Consider the following 17356-nt stretch of genomic DNA (forward strand, 5'->3'; position numbering starts at 1 on the left):
GAATTCTGAAAAAACAAAGGAAAGTCATTGGTATATATTGACGGCCTCGATGCCCTTGGGAGGCACCTTTAGTTGTTTACAGATTCCTTCTAACAGACCTAGACAAGGTTTTGTCTAGGTCTGTGGAGCTCTCCCTTCCACATGATGACCATGATGTCCATATGACTATCATAGTGTTCCCCTCAAGGCCCTACCGCCAAATATATACATACATATGACCATACCTACTTAACTAATACATGGATTTTTCTATCACCACCTTATGCATATTGTAGTTACTAACTTAATAGATAGTTGTTTGTTTGGGTGTTTTTTACCTTTATTTATTCAGGGAAGTTTCACTGAGTGGAATCCCATCTGCCCATTTGACTGGGTAACACAGGAAATTTCGCCCTGTATTAAATAACTAATTTAGTTTTGTATTCTTCATTAAAAATATTTAAATTGTAATTGATAACAGAAAATGTTGAGCCTTAGCATGATGATCAGGTATACTGTTCCATTGTTTTGTCTAGTAGGCAGACTACAGCCTCCTTAAATGGCATTGCAGGGCAGATCCCTCCTCTGCTGGACTGTATGCATGCATGCATTAGCATGAACTCCCCAATTCAGCAGTTTCCAGCTTCATGTAGCCATGCAGGCTTCCTTTTGGTAGTGTCTGCCCTAGAGGCCTTTGGTCAACCCCTGAAGTGTCTGTATGATGGAGAGAGGTAAGGGCCAGTGCAAGGTCAGCCCTGCCTCCTCTGCCCATTTCTCTTATGTCAGCAGCAAAACAGAAAGAAAACGATACAAAACTCTGTATTCTCACTTGATGTTTACTGTTGCTTCCTATGCAAAATAACGAAAGCCTCACAGCCACTTTAACCTGACATGTCAACACAAGGAAATTACAGGGTATGTGTTAATTTTTTCCCCGTTAAATGAAGTCAACTAATTAATGTAGTGTTTGACAAGCCATTAATTTTCCACTGTTCGTAATGAGAATAATATTCATCCTGGTCCCTGTCAGTCTACTGACAGGAGGCGAGAAGGAGGCATTCTCTGATGAATGTACATGAGATGCTCGGTGGAAACATTAGTCACTGGTCTGGATCTGGAACACAGGCTGTCATCACCTAGAGACAGGCTCAGATTTATCCATTTAGAATTTGTGTGTGTGCGTGTGTGTGTGTGTGTGTGTGTTTATCCGTGTGTGTTTCACTCTGCCTTCTCTATGGCTACAGGCAAGTTAGAAGCTTTGATAGTTTTCATTCCCCCATATCCTCCAGGCTGCTGCAATAGCTGTAAAACTTTACTTTACTGGTGCTGTGAAACCTCTCACTATTGATCTTTGTTGTCACAGACCCAACATTATCGCAGGGTTTCAGTTAAATACTGCTGCTAAAGGCTTTCTTTTTGCTGAGCAGCCATTTTAGGTCATTATGTTTGTGTCTCACCGAGATGAATATTAAATTAAGTCCTCTTACATCAGCTACAAGAAGCTCAGATTATTTCTCCCCTTCTAACCCTAATCATTATCTTTTTCCCCTATGACCCCTCTACATCCTCAGATCAAGTTCGGAACAGCTACTTCATTGGTCTGGATGGCTCACTGCGCCTAGTGTTGGCCAATGGCATGGAGGTGTCCCTGCACACCGAGCCCCACCTTCTGGCTGGCACAGTCAACCCCACAGTCAGCAAGAGAAATGTCACCCTGGCCACAGACAACGGCCTTAACTTGGTGGAGTGGAGACAGAGGAAGGAGCAGGCTCGTGGACAGGTCACTGTGTATGGACGCAGATTAAGGGTAAGCATCCCGTCTCGCTAAAAGTGACTTGTGACACACTTAAAAAGGGCCACAAGGTGACTGTTTAAGGATAGATGGGAGAGAGGAAAATGTCTATCTCTCTAAAAATGGAATTGGATTTCTGCTACCTCCTTTTAAAGACTGCACTCACTCTGCAATTTAGCCTTGACCGAAGGACTTCTTCATTCCTCGGTGTGAGGTGTAGGCTAGCAGATAGCAGCCCTGTTTACTGAAAGACTGTATTGGAGACCTATGTTCTGATCAACATCAATATTGGTGCATTGTCAAAAAACTAACCTCCTTAATCATTTCAGTGAGACTGAATAATTGGAATTTAATTTCAGAGAGCTAAGAAGAATAAATCAATCTGTGTGTAAGCTAAGCTTGCAAAGATGACACAGTTACAGACAGAATATCAACAGGTCCGTTTTCATAATGGAATAAAGACCCAGTGTTTGACCAAAAAGCATCTGGAATGACCCATTGGAAATTAGTATTAACACAGGGAGCACCGATAAAAAATGTATCCTGATTGATTGGCTGGTTTTGTTTTTCTTGGCTTTGTAAGACAAATAACAACTTTGGTTAAGTTGTCTTCCACATTCTCTGGAAGGCGACACAGCTAATGGGGAGGTGCCACTTTGTCTGTCATTGGCTGTTCATTTAATGGCCCTGTTGTCCCTTTGGAAGTGAAAGCTTCTAATGTATGTTACAGACAATGGCCCCAGGGGTGAGATAGGAAATGGGAGCAGCCTAATGGCAAGAACAGAGGGGATGAACAGAGCTGGAATCATTGAGCGACCTTGAGTGGCATGTCAAGTGATATTACGTGGGTGGCTGGGTGAGTGTGTGGTAGCGCGCGGGGGGGAGAATCTTGAGTAAAGAACAGAGGGATGCATGAGAAAGGGGCAAGCGATGCAACGGTGTTGCTCTGACTTCACAGATCTTTGTTGGGGCTGAGAATAGGAAAAGATGACAGAGGAAAACAAAAGCGTTTGGGTTGTGGTTGTCGGTGTTCCAGTTTGTTTCTCTGACTGTATTGGTTACACTGTGGAACTACTCGCGCATGTTTGTTGTGTTGTGTTTTTTGCTTGTCCTAAGGCTAAATGTGTCACTGATGGTGTTCAGTTTACCCCTTCCACAGAGACACATGCCACTCTGGCTTCACCCCTCCCTGCCACCCACAATGTTCATGATTTATGTTGCAGAGGCACAGTAACTCTGTTTCTCTCTATGGAAACAAACCCTCCTCTTTGATTGAGTAGTTTAAACGTATTGTAATGGGAGAACCCTTGTGGCTGCCACTCCAGCATATCAAAGATCTTCAACCACTTCAATCTGGAATTAAACACAGAGACAAGTTAATATCTCTGTATTGGCATTTTAGTATCTAGTATCTATCATCTATAATGTAGGGCTGTTTGTTCAAAAAAAAATACCAGCCAGAAACAAAAAAAGACAGAATTCGTTTGTGTGAATAACATCAACAACATAACTGATGTTGTTGAAGAAAACAGTCATTATTGAATTAGTCATGACAACTGATAAAATCACTAAAAAATGACAGATTGAGATTGTCATTTGACACAAAAGTCATTGATATTGATTGAAAGATCAAATGTAGCTGTAATGTGTTATGTTGAGGACAATTTAGAGTGTAACACTGTAGGTCTAATGTACTATACCTGTCTTTTCTGTATCCACACATCTGTCCTTGGGATTTTCCTCTTACAGGTGATGTCCAATTTAAAATAATTCCTCTTGAGTGGGTTTCCATTCTCTCGGGATTGTGGGATCTCTGCTGTAACAGGTTTTTTTTTTTTTTTTACCCTGTTGAGTCTCTGGCAAACCACATTCTGACATGAGGAACTTTCTCTCTGTCTCAAACCTTATTTCCTCAATACAATCTTTTTGGACAGGCACCATGCTGTCTATGAAAGAGTCTGAACTGTGTTCAGTGTTTCATGAAATGCCAGAGCAGGAGTCTCAGTCTAGGATTTCCAGTCACTTATCTTTAAGAATCTATGTAGTTTAACAAACGACTGTCTAAAAGCTGTAGTAATTTCACTTTTGACAGTGCAGTTTGACACTTGTTATGCCAGTAGTTATAGGTAAAACAGAAGATAACTAATGTGAAGCCACCTGTCCTTATTCTTATGCCAGAGAGATCCACTGGAAGGGTGCCTCCCTCAGTCTTGGGGCCTAAATTACTTGTGCTGTTCCAAACCTTCATGGAACTGTGCTCTCAGTGAATCTGTTGCTTTTAGTATAAAGTAATCCTCTCAATTAGGTATCATTGACATTAATTGCCTCTGGTGTAATCGTCCCTTCACAGATGAGAGACCTAAGCATGCTTTTCTCAATGTGAGGTAGAAAAAAATAGGCTTCTCAGCAAGCCTCCTGTGGCCTGCTGTCTGGCATGTGCCTGGAAAGAAGCCTTTTCTCTCCAGGCTGCCTTAAGATGTTTTTAAGCTTTGCCAAGCATTTTACCAAGCCAATAACACACCTGAAGAAAGGCTGTGTATTTAATCAGAAAAAAAACTTGATAAAAATACAGAATCATGGGGGTAGTTTTAATTAAAGCAAGAGACCTCTTCAACCACATTTTCTCAAATATCTCAGGTGGTGTTTCAAGTAGTGGTTTGTAGGGAGATTTGCTTCAACCTGCAACCTAAGTCCCTTTTCTCATCTTGATTTGATTCCTTATTCCTCTGTTGCTTCTGCTTACAGGCAGAGTCCTCTGACTGAGAAACATGATGGTAGGGCTGTTGGTTGATCCTTATTGTTGCAGCACCGGAGCTGCTTCTTAGACAAAGCCTGGCAGCAGCTTCGACTCTGTGTTGACCTGGACATGGCCTTAAGGATTACACTCTTCAGAGCAGTGTCTTTCTGCTCTGATCAAACTGAAACCAAGGGTCACTGTGTGCTGCTGTATGCATTCAAAGGAGGGAGAAAAAAAGTGTCATTTAAACAATGTTCTGAGTCACAAAGGAGAAGAATTGATTTTTTTCTCATCTTTTCCAATTTACGGAAATGGCTAAATAAAATGAGAGTCATCTGTGCTTGGTAATTCTTTTCAGAATGCGGGGAAAATGAATTTAATGATCAATGTGGCTCTAATGTTTCTTGCATGAATAGGCATACTCCCACTAAGACTCTGAATTTTTACACAAACAAAGAAGTATGGTAATTCTTATAATTTCATCACTTGAATGGCTCCTGCAGTCCTGAGATACAGCTCATCTGTTGTAATTAAAAGCAATGAAAAGAAGAATATAAAATAATCACTTTGTGATTAAAGCTCTCCACACAAGGTTCCACCTCAGAAGAGCAGTGCACCAATTCCCCTCAATCATTTCAACTTCCAAACATGTTTATGCTGTGTTGCTAGAGCTGCTGTGGTCAAAATAAATGTGTCTAACTCCCTGCTTTCTCTCCTATAGGTTCATAACAGAAACCTGCTGTCATTGGACTTTGATCGAATCACCAGAACAGAAAAGGTTTACGATGACCACAGGAAGTTTACGTTACGGATCCACTATGACCATGCTGGGCGGCCTACACTGTGGGCACCAAGCAGTCGTCTGAATGGAGTCAATGTAACCTACTCCCCTGGAGGGCATGTGGCAGGTATCCAAAGAGGTACCATGTCCGTACGCATGGAGTATGACCAGAATGGCAGAATCACCTCCCAGATATTTGCTGATGGTAAATCCTGGAGCTACACTTACCTTGAGAAGGTACGAATTGTTGGTTCCGTAGCTGACGGAGCAGTTTTAAGATAAAAAAAAAAGTTAATATACCGTAACAGCTGAAATACACCAGGCACAGATGCAGTGCATCACATAACGTGGGGCGGAGCAGGGTTTTCTCCCTGCTTCACCAACTCTGTCTCCATCACTGCATGCATATTTAGTTTTGCCAAGTGATAATACAGTTGGTTATGCTAGGTTTGGAAGCCAAGGCTATATTAACTGGTACTGAATTAATTAACTACAGGATCACGGATACACATTGATTTGACTGATTTATTTTAATGAGTAATGTAAAAAAAAAAAAACCACAAGGTTGCACTAATGCATCGTATTGCCTCTGGTACAATTAAGTATTTATTTGAATAATTTTCAAACAGATTGTACTTGTTTTTTACACAGTTCTATGTAGTTTTTACTTGTTGGAGGGCCACATAGCCGCACGTAGAAAAAAAAAGTAGACCAGCCGCACAAAAATAGAGATGAGCTGTTCGACACCTGCGTAGGTGAGCAACGCTTCCATGGTCAATGTAGCAGCTTCAGTTGATTATAATGGACGCTATATGCTATGGTTGTTCTGCAATAGATGTGGTGCTCTGTGTCAGTGCCCGGTGTATTTTTGCCATAAGATGGTAGGGACATGTACAGATAAACTGTGGAGGTGTATTTGTGTAAGACCCTTGATGGGAGATTTTAGACTGGAGTTAAAAGTTAACCTGTACTCCAATAGTGTTTGCGCTGCTTTATCAGGCTCTAGCACAGATATCAGCAGAAATGTAATTAAAATCTGTCTGGTGCACTGCAGACGTTATACTTTGTTACTGTAGTCTGACAGCAATGTTCAACCTGAAATAGCTCTGATGAGAAGAACACTGAAATGTCACTTTCTACTCACTAATTGAAGGCAAGATTGTTGGGGAGAGGGTAAAGAGCTGCAATTCTCCGGCTTAGACATGTAATATGATAATGGCAACCAGTCACCTTGTTAATAGTCCATAGTGAATTTTTCCGAAACCTCTAAGTGCTGAGATGCCAGCAGCCTGTTGTGACAGCCTTATAACTCATTTAAAGACATAATTTATTGGTTTAAGAAGGCCACAAATGGAAGTGGTAGTAGTTGGTAGTGCTAGTGGTTGTACATCTTGAAAATGACACTTAAATGTAATAAATCTTACGCTGTATTGAAATTACTGAAAGAATACTCCTCTTCTCTTTACAGTCCATGGTACTGCTGCTTTATAGCCAAAGGCAGTATATCTTTGAATTTGACAAAAACGACCGACTGTCGTCTGTGACCATGCCTAACGTGGCAAGGCAGACCCTGGAGACCTCCCGCTCCATTGGCTACTACAGAAACACCTACCGCCCTCCTGAAGGTAACGCTTCAGTGCTCCAGGATTATAGTGAGGAAGGCCAGTTGCTGCAGACCACCTACCTGGGCACAGGCCGCAGGGTCATCTACAAATATGGCAAGCTTGCCAAGCTGCTGGAGATTCTGTATGACACCACACGCATCGGCTTCTCCTATGACGAAGTGGCAGGCATGCTGAAGACAGTCAACCTGCAGAGTGAGGGCTTCACCTGCACCATCCGCTACCGCCAGATTGGCCCACTGATTGACAGGCAGATTTTCAGATTCAGTGAAGAGGGCATGGTCAACGCCAGATTTGACTATGTTTATGACAACAGTTTCCGTGTCACTAGCATGCAGGCTGTCATTAATGAAACACCGCTACCAATTGACTTGTATCGCTATGATGATGTGTCTGGCAAAACAGAGCAGTTCGGCAAATTTGGAGTAATCTATTATGACATAAATCAAATTATCACCACTGCAGTGATGACCCACACCAAACACTTTGATGCTTATGGCCGGGTGAAGGAGGTCCAATATGAAATCTTTCGCTCACTCATGTACTGGATGATGGTGCAGTATGACAATATGGGACGTGTGGTGGCCAAGGAGCTGAAAGTCGGCCCTTATGCCAACACCACACGGTACACGTATGAGTATGATGCTGATGGTCAACTCCAGGTGGTGTCCATCAATGACAAGCCTCTGTGGAGGTACAGCTATGACCTGAATGGCAACTTGCACCTCCTCAGCCCTGGCAACAGCGCACGTCTAACGCCATTACGTTATGACATCAGAGACCGCATTACTCGCTTGGGAGATGTCCAGTACAGGATGGATGAGGATGGTTTCCTCAAGCAGCGAGGGAACGACTACTTTGAGTACAACTCAGCCGGTCTGCTGGTTAAGGTGTACAACAAAGTGAGCGGTTGGAGCATCAGATACCGTTATGATGGCCTAGGCAGGAGGGTGTCCAGCAGGAGCAGCATGGGCCACCACTTGCAATTCTTCTATGCTGACTTGTCTAGCCCCACTCGGGTCACCCATATGTACAACCACTCCAGCTCCGAGATCGCCTCGCTTTACTATGACCTGCAGGGACACCTGTTCGCCATGGAGCTAAGCAGTGGGGATGAGTTCTATGTGGCCTGTGATAACATAGGTACCCCTCTGGCTGTGTTCAGTGGCTCAGGCCTCATGATCAAGCAGGTGCTCCACACGGCATTCGGAGAGGTTTACCTTGACACCAACCCCAGCTTCCAGCTCATAATTGGCTACCAGGGAGGCCTATATGAGCCTCTCAGCAGACTGGTCCACATGGGCCGAAGGGACTATGATGTTCTTGCTGGCCGCTGGACAACACCTGACCATGACATCTGGAAACGTCTCAACAGCAACCACATTGTGCCATTCAACTTGTATATGTTCAAGAATAACAATCCTCTCAGCAACAATGAAGAGATAAAGTGCTACATGACCGGTATGTTTACTTTAACAGACCTATGTTTTACAAAGGTGTGTGTTTGCTTTACAGAATACTATTCTAATACTATTCTGATATTTGTCTACCTAACCCTCCCTCTCAGAGAACAACAGCTGTAGTAAGTTTGGGTTCAAAGCAATTCCATTTGATTGCAATGGTGTCCCAGAGTCACAGCAAGAAAAAAAAGTGTAAAAAAGTCTCAAAACATCTATATATACTTCTTAAACCATAGTTATGTAACTGAATATAGATAGCACTGTTGACAGATGTTAAGTGAGTCCCACTAGAGCAATCAATAATGTATATACATTTTTTATGGTGCTAAAATTACACGTGTGGGGTGGGGAGGAGGGCCCTATATCTCGACCCTCGTTCTTGTGTGAAACTGCTATTGCTTGCAGTGCAGCAAACAATACTCATTTCCAGGTTTCTCTGTCAAATTTGGTTTGTTTTTAAACAACAAGCCACAAATCGAAGAAAAGACCATGCCAAAATTACTCTGAAAAGCTGCATGCTATGGGGGTTTTTAAGAGCTTCCTCACTGGGACACTGAGGTTGTTTTTCTGCCCTGGCATGCACGTGTGTGTGCGTGTGTGTGTGTGTGTGTTTGTGTACGTGCGTGTGTGTGTGTGTGTATGTGCGTGTGCCCAGTGGCTATCGTTTTGAAAGTGCTCAAAGGGAACAATGCTGAACGGCAAAGCCCCTCTGTTGTTGAACACTCAGGTCCCTTCCTAGAAATATCACATCAGTCTGTGTTGTTTTGTGGTAGGGAGGAGGTAAATGGCAGTGAAAGCACCCCAGTGGAGAAGGAGAGCACAATGGATCCATTGAAACCTTAGCCAGGGCCGGTTGTATCAACCTCTGTGGCTGGAAGAAAAACAACATTGTTAAGGACACTCAGTGGATACTCTGTGGTTAAACCAATTGGCTTCAGCCAGATTTCATTAACAAATAGGGGATTTGTTTAATTCACAATGTTATTCTGCATTATATTTAATCAATAAATCTTATAGTGACTATGAAATAATGCATTTTTTACCCTTTATCCTTAATTAATTCACCTGTAGACAATACGGAGAGACAAAATAGTCACTTTTTGTATAGGTGGAGGCTAGTCTTTTACAAAGCCATTTAGCCACCTGCCAAACAGAAAGGCGTTCAGCTTCACCATCCACCATTAGGGGCTGACTGGCATTTGAATGCTAAGCAGACTGTTAGATATATTGTAGTAGGTCTGCCTCAGTTGTGATTGATGGCGCTGACATTTCCATTCCTTTCACTAAATTACCAGGGTTTTTTCATTGTCCTCAAACAAATTCTTATTTAAAAAAGCTTTGTCAGGTGCGACAATGTGGCAATGCCAATCTTTGACAAACTTACCCCCCAAGTGTCACAGCAATAATTCTGCTGTCCGTAACAAACACATTGAAGGGAGCAAGAAACAAATGGCTCAGATTCAACAGGCTTTGCTTCCAGTCATGTTTGTAGCCTGCTCTGTGATATTCTGAATTAATGACAACTTATCACAGAGGATGGCAGTAGCACCTATAACCACAGTGCTGGTGGCTGCTATTAGATGAACCACATTATCATGATTGCATGGATTTGAATCCCGGACACGTCACATTCCTCTTTTTCAGCATCTCGTTATAGAAAAAGAATTATAGCTGAAGAACCCGCTGAGTCTTCAAAATATCTCGAAGTCTCGGCTGCTTTGAAATGACAAGAAATTACAGTATATAATTATCAGCACAGCAGACGCTCTCAGATGTCACTTGCTGTTTCTGGGACCCAGCTGTGTGTCATTAATGTGGCACCTGCAAGAGTGGACATGAATCATTGCCAGCATCTCGAGTGTTTATTATAGCTTGTCCACTTTCACAAACAAATCAAGTGCTCAGACCAAGTGAGGAGCATTTCAAGGAGACAGCCACTTGACTGCAGAATGTCAAACGGTTAAAATACAAAAATCAATTCTTATTGTTTTGTTTGGTTTCTCTGCAGTCAGAAATGATTGCATCTATTTAGATAACAGAATACGTATGGCACTGTTTGACTGTGTGGATCCTTTCTCTGTAGATGTGAACAGCTGGTTGGTGACCTTCGGCTTCCAACTGTACAATGTCATCCCTGGCTATCGCAAACCAAACACAGACACCATGGAGCCATCCTACGAGTTAGTCCGCACCCAGATCAAGACACAAGAGTGGGATAGCACCAAGGTAAACCAATCACTCTAAACTTTTCCACCTTATACCTTACCACAGATCACCCTCTTCCACTTCTGCTCCCCTCCTTTTTTGACATCATTAGCAAATAGACATGCTCTGTGTAGCCAGACTCCCAGAGGAGCTGCCAGCTATCAGGCCAAAACACGGCCCAGTGAGCCAGATCCCAGCCCCTAGTCCTCATCTTGGGGAATGGGGTCAGGCTAAACAGCTCTTGTAATTGTCCTGCCATTAGGGAAATTCACTCTCCATTCCCTCCACCACTGGCCATTGATTTCATCTCAGTCTTACACCCTTAGCCAAGGTCTGAGAAGTAGTAGACATGCTCTGATTCCCGCATTTATCAGCCCTTTTAAGTTGCCTCAACTCACCTGAATTATTGAAGAGGCCACTGTTGTTGTCTTGGGTTTTGTTACAGCTAGACTAGTGAATGCCACCCATTAGGTGGCCAGATTCATGTCAAGTGACACTCTGGCTGCTACCTAAACTCAGTTGGCATTTGTTGTTATAAAAATGTGTTCTCATCTATTTGAAAGCCTAAAAGCTACTGGGATGTTAAAATACAAGGTTATCTTAATCTGTGACCTCTGATCTGACCAACCATCCATAATAAGCCGGCAGACCATCCAGGTACTGTAATCAGAGAAAGCAGTGATCTGAAAATATGCTGTAATACTTGGGAATTTAAAGCATTTGAACAAAAAATTGAAAACAAAGACAATGTCCCAATGTCCTCCATTTTGTATCCTCATTAATTTCAGATTTTTTTCTGCCTGTGATATTGGATATAAATACTGTATATCCATTCTAATGTGCTTTACAGTGTATGCATTTAAAATCATGAAAGGAATTTCAGTATTACTCTTGACATTCCAGCAGACCTTGATCAATTACAAAGGAAATGAAACACTTATCATGGTTATTTTACAGGTTATATACAAAGGCAAAATCATAACATTAGAAATACCAGTAATGACCTTATCTAGCATAGACCACACTGGGAGGGTTACTGTCAAAGCCCCCTCGGACTAACACAAGCATGCTGCTAGTGTCTTACACTGTATAGAGAAGCTCTCTATACTCACCCAAGGTACCAATTTATGAAGGAGATGCAATAGAGGAAATATCTAATTGAATCCAAAGTCATCCCAGCTATTTCCATGTCAAATAGTTCAGAGTAGATAAGATGGAATAGTGTTGTAGATTAGAAAGAATAAATGCAGTACTCTTTTTTTCAGACATACTGTTGCAATTCTGCTGTCAGTTCTCATCACCTCAGACCTCATAATTTAATCAACACATTCAAATGCCAGGAAATCATTTTTTTTTTCAAACTGACTTAATATGTTTAATTGCTGAGTAAATCACACTCTGTGTGGTGTTTCACTTTTGGGTCAGATTCTGGTTTTTAAAGAGGGTAAGCTCACCACAGCGACTGAAAATATTGCATTGCATATGTTTTTTTACCATACATTTGTTGGAGGCAGTTTTGATAGAAGGACTTTAGCGACGTTAAAATGAAATATGAGTCATATATTAAGCTATATATTCAGTTTGTCTATTCTTACTTTTTTTTCTGAAACACTCAATAGAAGTAGGTCCATTTGAGAAATTATATCACTGAAAGCTAGTTTTCCATCTAGAAATGCAGCCTTTCAAGTGTCTTCTTAAGAATACCCATGGTAGACTCTAACATCTCTAAAAATCTGAGGCTTTAAATAACAAAGTTAGCCTAGATTTGAAGCTTTTGCTCATGCTTGTGTGGGAGCGCTTCCTTGAGCACACCTCGGGAGTATGTACTGTAAATGATATGTAAGGAAAGATTGAGATAATTAGACTTTACCCTGTGTATGAGTCATGATATTCTTATCTAGAATTCCTGCTTCAAAAATGGTGTTCTGGGCTTGTTAATGCCATGTTGATCCTCACTGCAGATGGCCAGACCAGCCTAATTAAATGTAGGGTTCTTTGAAGCATAAATATAGCTTTAAAACTACATGTGGTATGTCCTGTACACTTGGCATTTTATTTTATTTTATTTTATACAGGAGAAAAGTATGCCTGCCTTTCTATCTCTTTTTATTTAAGCCCCTATTTGGCCATGCTGCTGAAGCCACACACAGATTGAAAAATACTGTGGAGGACCAGACAGATGAGGTTTGTGCTGCACAGGGCTTGATCTCTCTTTCTGGGTTGTGCTGTAGGCTGATTGCACCCCATGCTATGTGAATGATGCCTCTCTGGTAGTGTCCCGGGAGGGTATTTCAGTAAAGTAGAGGACATTTTCCCCTTTCCGCCCTCCGCCCCTGGGACAGCTGACCGGGTCACACTGTTGGTACGGTAAACAAACATGGAGTGGCATGGTGTGAAGTGTCCCCTGAGGCCATCACTCCCAAGGGGCCCAACAACACAGCTGCCCCTTCCCCCGCACATGTTTCCTCTGCATGCAGGATCTGATGCGATGTCATGTCAAAGACCAGCCAGATATGCTAGTTACTGCAGCCTGCACTACTCTCCTCATCCCCTCCCAAAACCGCAGCCTATAGCCACCCTCTAACAGGGGCACAGGAAGACAGAATTAGAAACTGTCAGGAGGACTTTGGATGTGACCGGTTGACAAAAACTCCTCAGGACGCTCACAGCCTTACCTAGGGCGATAGCAAGAAGGCACAGTTTGAGAGCCTTTTTGTTGCTGCTCAGACCCGTTCAGGCAGCTGTCTCACTGTGTGTTGGCCAACTTCCATTTCATATTACTCTCTTCATTTTAACATCTCCCTTTTCTTCCTGAGGAGTATCTCTTGTCAAGTACTATTAGGACAAAATATTAATTTTGGCTGAAGGGAATATGGTATCTATACAAAGCTTTGATCCCTTAAGGAATGAGATATATACACTAGTTACCAAGAGACTCCTGTTTCATATTTGGCACAGCATGGCTGTCAGAAGACAGTAATTTCACCCTTTTTCAAAATATCATGCCTGTCACAAATGATCAGAGAGATTTGCATTTGCTGACAAACACCTCTGCCCCTACCTTGACTATGTGTGATACATTCACAGCTTCAAAGCATCATGGATTTGACATGGATGGTTTGCCATTGATAAGGAATGTGAGGGAATTACATCATTATTTCTATATGTAATGTACTGAAGATTTTTAATCAAGTAAGAATGTGGATATTTTTAATACCAAATGTAAGCTTTTATTTTTACACCTTCCAATAGATTCAATTTATCATGAAATGAATGTGATGACACCATTGGCGTTTTAAATCCAGACCACTGCAACAGACCTCCAGGAAATAACGTATGATAGAACTTTGAGAAAACTAGTTCTTAAGCAAAACAGCATTGGTTGCTTGTAGGGTTTTGTATTGTTTTTTTTCCTGCAGGTATCACAGGGATCCAGATCATGTATTTTTTAGTTGTTTTTTTCCATCACATTAATACATGAACAAATTACAATAGGTGTGGAATCATCCTCATTCAGTCATATGCGTTAACATGAAAAAGAATGGCTTATACTCTGTAGTCTATAAATGTTTGAAGTGGTTATGAAACGATATGAATCTCAATTTTGGAAAAATCGGGAGCATCTGCAAGCAGACAGTACTGCCTAGTCCCCACAGTAGGATGAGGATATGAAACTTACACTAGAGGTTTCAAGCCAAGGTGTGAGGAAATCAGAAGTTTTGGTAAATAGTATGTACTGTAGAAGAACATCTTCAGACAAACAATTGAGTGATATTGTGTCAATCCATTTCTTGCTCAGGGTATGTTGTATGCTTTGGGGGTTTGTGTGACTAACCAGAAATGTTCTTTTTTTGCAGTCTTTACTGGGTGTTCAGTGTGAAGTTCAGAGGCAGCTGAAGGCCTTTGTGAAGCTGGAGCGTTTCGGCCAGATCTACAGAGCCAAAAGTGCCGGTTGTCCTCAGACCGAAGACAAGAAGAAATTTGCCTCTGGTGGCTCCATCTTCGGAAAGGGGGTGAAGTTTGCTATCCGAGATGGTCGCATCGGCACTGACATCATCAGCTTAGCCAACGAGGACGGGCGTCGCATGGCTGCGGTTCTGAACGATGCATTCTATCTTGAAGACCTCCACTTCACTATCGCTGGAGTGGACACCCACTATTTTGTCAAACTGGGCTCAGTGGAGGGAGACCTGTCCCTCATTGGGATGACGGTGGGCCGCCGCACACTAGAAACCGGTGTCAATGTGACGGTGTCTCAGGTCAACACTGTTCTCAATAGCAGGACTAGGCGCATTACTGACATCCAGCTCCAGTATGGCGCGCTGTGTCTGAATACGCGTTACGGCAGCAGTGTGGATGAGGAGAAAGCTCGTGTGTTGGAGCTGGCCCGACAGAGAGCTGTCGTCCAGGCTTGGGCACGTGAGCGCCAGAGACTGAGGGATGGAGAGGAGGGCTCGCGAACCTGGACTGAGGGAGAGAAGCAACAGCTCCTGGGCTCAGGGAAGGTGCAGGGCTATGACGGATACTACGTGGTTTCAGTTGACCAGTACCCTGAGCTGGCAGACAGTGTCAACAACATTCATTTCATGAGACAGAGCGAAATGGGCCGAAGGTGACATGAACACGAGGCTCTGGAGTGACAGACTCAGATGTAGGACATGGGACTTCTTGCCAAAGACAGTTGTGTACATGACCACTTTCTTTTTCTTTGACTGTGCTCAACTTGGTTTTTAATATACGGAAAAAGAAAATAAAACATGGTTGCAATCAGTTGCACTGTATTAATAGAAGAGTGTCCTTCTCCTTTTGAAGATTCTTTAACAGTCTTTGCCCTCCAAGTGCGGCTGCTAGAGGATGAAAATTTGCGATGTCTGTGACTTATTTTTGTGACTCCATTTCCTCGTCCCTGTTGGTGATTCTGTTCAAAGGAACCCAAGAGGAGTATTGGTAATGCATTATGTTCACTGGCTCACCCTGCTGCCAGACTTGCAGATTGTTATTCACAAGCTTGCTCCATTCTGCCTTTTCTGCGCCTCAGCCAAGGAGATTCCTTCTCTTTTAATCACTTCTTTTTTATACTTGAAACCCTCATAGCCCCAGTCATCCATAAATAATGAGAGAGATTTCTGTTGGCGGTAGAGCCCTTCATCAAAACCCCAGCTCAACTTGTCAAAGCACCTTCATTTGTGTGATGTCTTGTAATTTTTTAAGAGGAGGCTTGATACTCATCCGTGGTCTTAGCTTGGAAGGCTTCAGCGCACCCTGACTGTGCATGTTGATGGCCTTCCTTATGAACTACAAAATTAGCAAAACTGCTTAATCAAGCTTAAATTGTATGGTAAAGCCAACAAAGGGATATGAGGTCACTTTTTTATTTTGTGTGCATTTTTTCTTTTCAAAGGAAGAAAATGAAAACAGAATAAATTGTTCTCTGCTCCTTTTTATTTGACTGTGGTCAGACAACTCGATTATGAAAATAGAGAAGAGCCAACCCTGTAAGAAAATACTGTGGATTAATGTCTGTATTACACAACAAAGGGTATTTTACAGGAATGGTTTTGAATTACGTTTTAGTTTTGTTTTATAAATAGCTATATGAATTAACAGTATAACAAATGTGAACTTAAAAAATGTGAACTATTGTCCCTTTTATTGTTAATTGTTGTACTTGAACAATACTTAAGGGTGTTTCAACACATGGAATAAACTATGAAAGGTGGTTTAGTTAAATCAGTTACTGTGTTTTTAATTAGACCAACAACTTTTTACTCATCTCAATTGCATATGAAAGGCAGTGTTTGTTTATCAATGAGCTTTAGTCAGTATTCCTCACCACAGTGTCCAATGAAATAAAGCTTGGGATGAAAATATTTTTAAAAAGTGAGACTACAAGGATGGTTAAAGAAACCAGTCTCGTCAGTGATACATACTACATTAATATATTGGCTGCTGAGATAGATAGGCTTTGCATTGTATTGTGGGTGAGATGAAAGATACAAATTGCCTTTGCCCTAAGGGCTGCCCGCAGGTCAACATCGAAAGTGCTTTCACTCTCCAGAATAGGGCTCCACTTGGTCCCATGGCTGGTTGAAATGCGTTAGACCTGCAGGTGTACTAGTTCCCGTTTACAGACTAAAGGTCGTCAATACACGACAACCTTGGAAATGGACACATTCTAGCTCCTATATCTCCATGTCCTCCTCAATGGTGACGGCAAAGGACAATTTACATCTGCTCATTTGAAAATGTCATGTGAAAAACTCAAGTCAAGACTATTTTGGAAATTGTGTCATTGAGTTGACTTCTGGTACTTTTTGAACTATGCCAAGCCACTGCACACGCTTGACTTTCTTATCGTTTTTCCATCAAACACATGAACTTGTTTATGTGTGTAGGGGTTGTGGGAGCATGATTGAGTGTCTCAATCTGTACAAACGTTAAAACAAACAGTACACAAATTTTTTTCTGCTGTTGGTTGATTCAGTGAGGTTTTGTTTCCAAAAAAATATGTATGTTCAACATAATATGAATGAAGGATATTTGCATTGTGGAATATTGCACTGAGAACTGTTCGTCATAAGCGTCATAAGACTGTATCTTTTTCTAAAGTTTTGGACTCATTTTGAGTTTTGGTTTGTTCTCAACACTGTGTTTTTAAGGCTTCTCTTTGACCATGTAAATATGAAGACATCAAAGTAAGCTGTAAATAAAATGCAAATGTAGATACCTCTTAGAGCTACATCAGTGACCCTGTGTAGTCTTAAGGTAGAAAAAAAATAA

At 41.9% G+C, this 17356-nt stretch overlaps 1 protein-coding gene across 8 annotated transcripts in view; it reads left to right on the forward strand.

Moving 5' to 3' along the window:
- The window catches only part of tenm4 (teneurin transmembrane protein 4), a 158424-nt gene extending 141068 nt beyond the window's left edge, over positions 1-17356 (forward strand). For all 8 annotated transcript variants that reach the window (XM_042413531.1, XM_042413532.1, XM_042413533.1 and 5 more), the window contains 5 exons: positions 1551-1786; positions 5230-5526; positions 6758-8372; positions 10455-10597; positions 14434-17356. In XM_042413531.1, the coding sequence (XP_042269465.1) occupies positions 1551-1786; positions 5230-5526; positions 6758-8372; positions 10455-10597; positions 14434-15192 (3050 nt within the window). In that variant the 3' untranslated portion in view covers positions 15193-17356. The remainder of the gene's footprint in view (positions 1-1550; positions 1787-5229; positions 5527-6757; positions 8373-10454; positions 10598-14433) is intronic.

This window comes from Thunnus maccoyii, chromosome 6, assembly GCF_910596095.1.
Source record: "Thunnus maccoyii chromosome 6, fThuMac1.1, whole genome shotgun sequence".
Lineage (NCBI taxonomy): Eukaryota > Metazoa > Chordata > Actinopteri > Scombriformes > Scombridae > Thunnus > Thunnus maccoyii.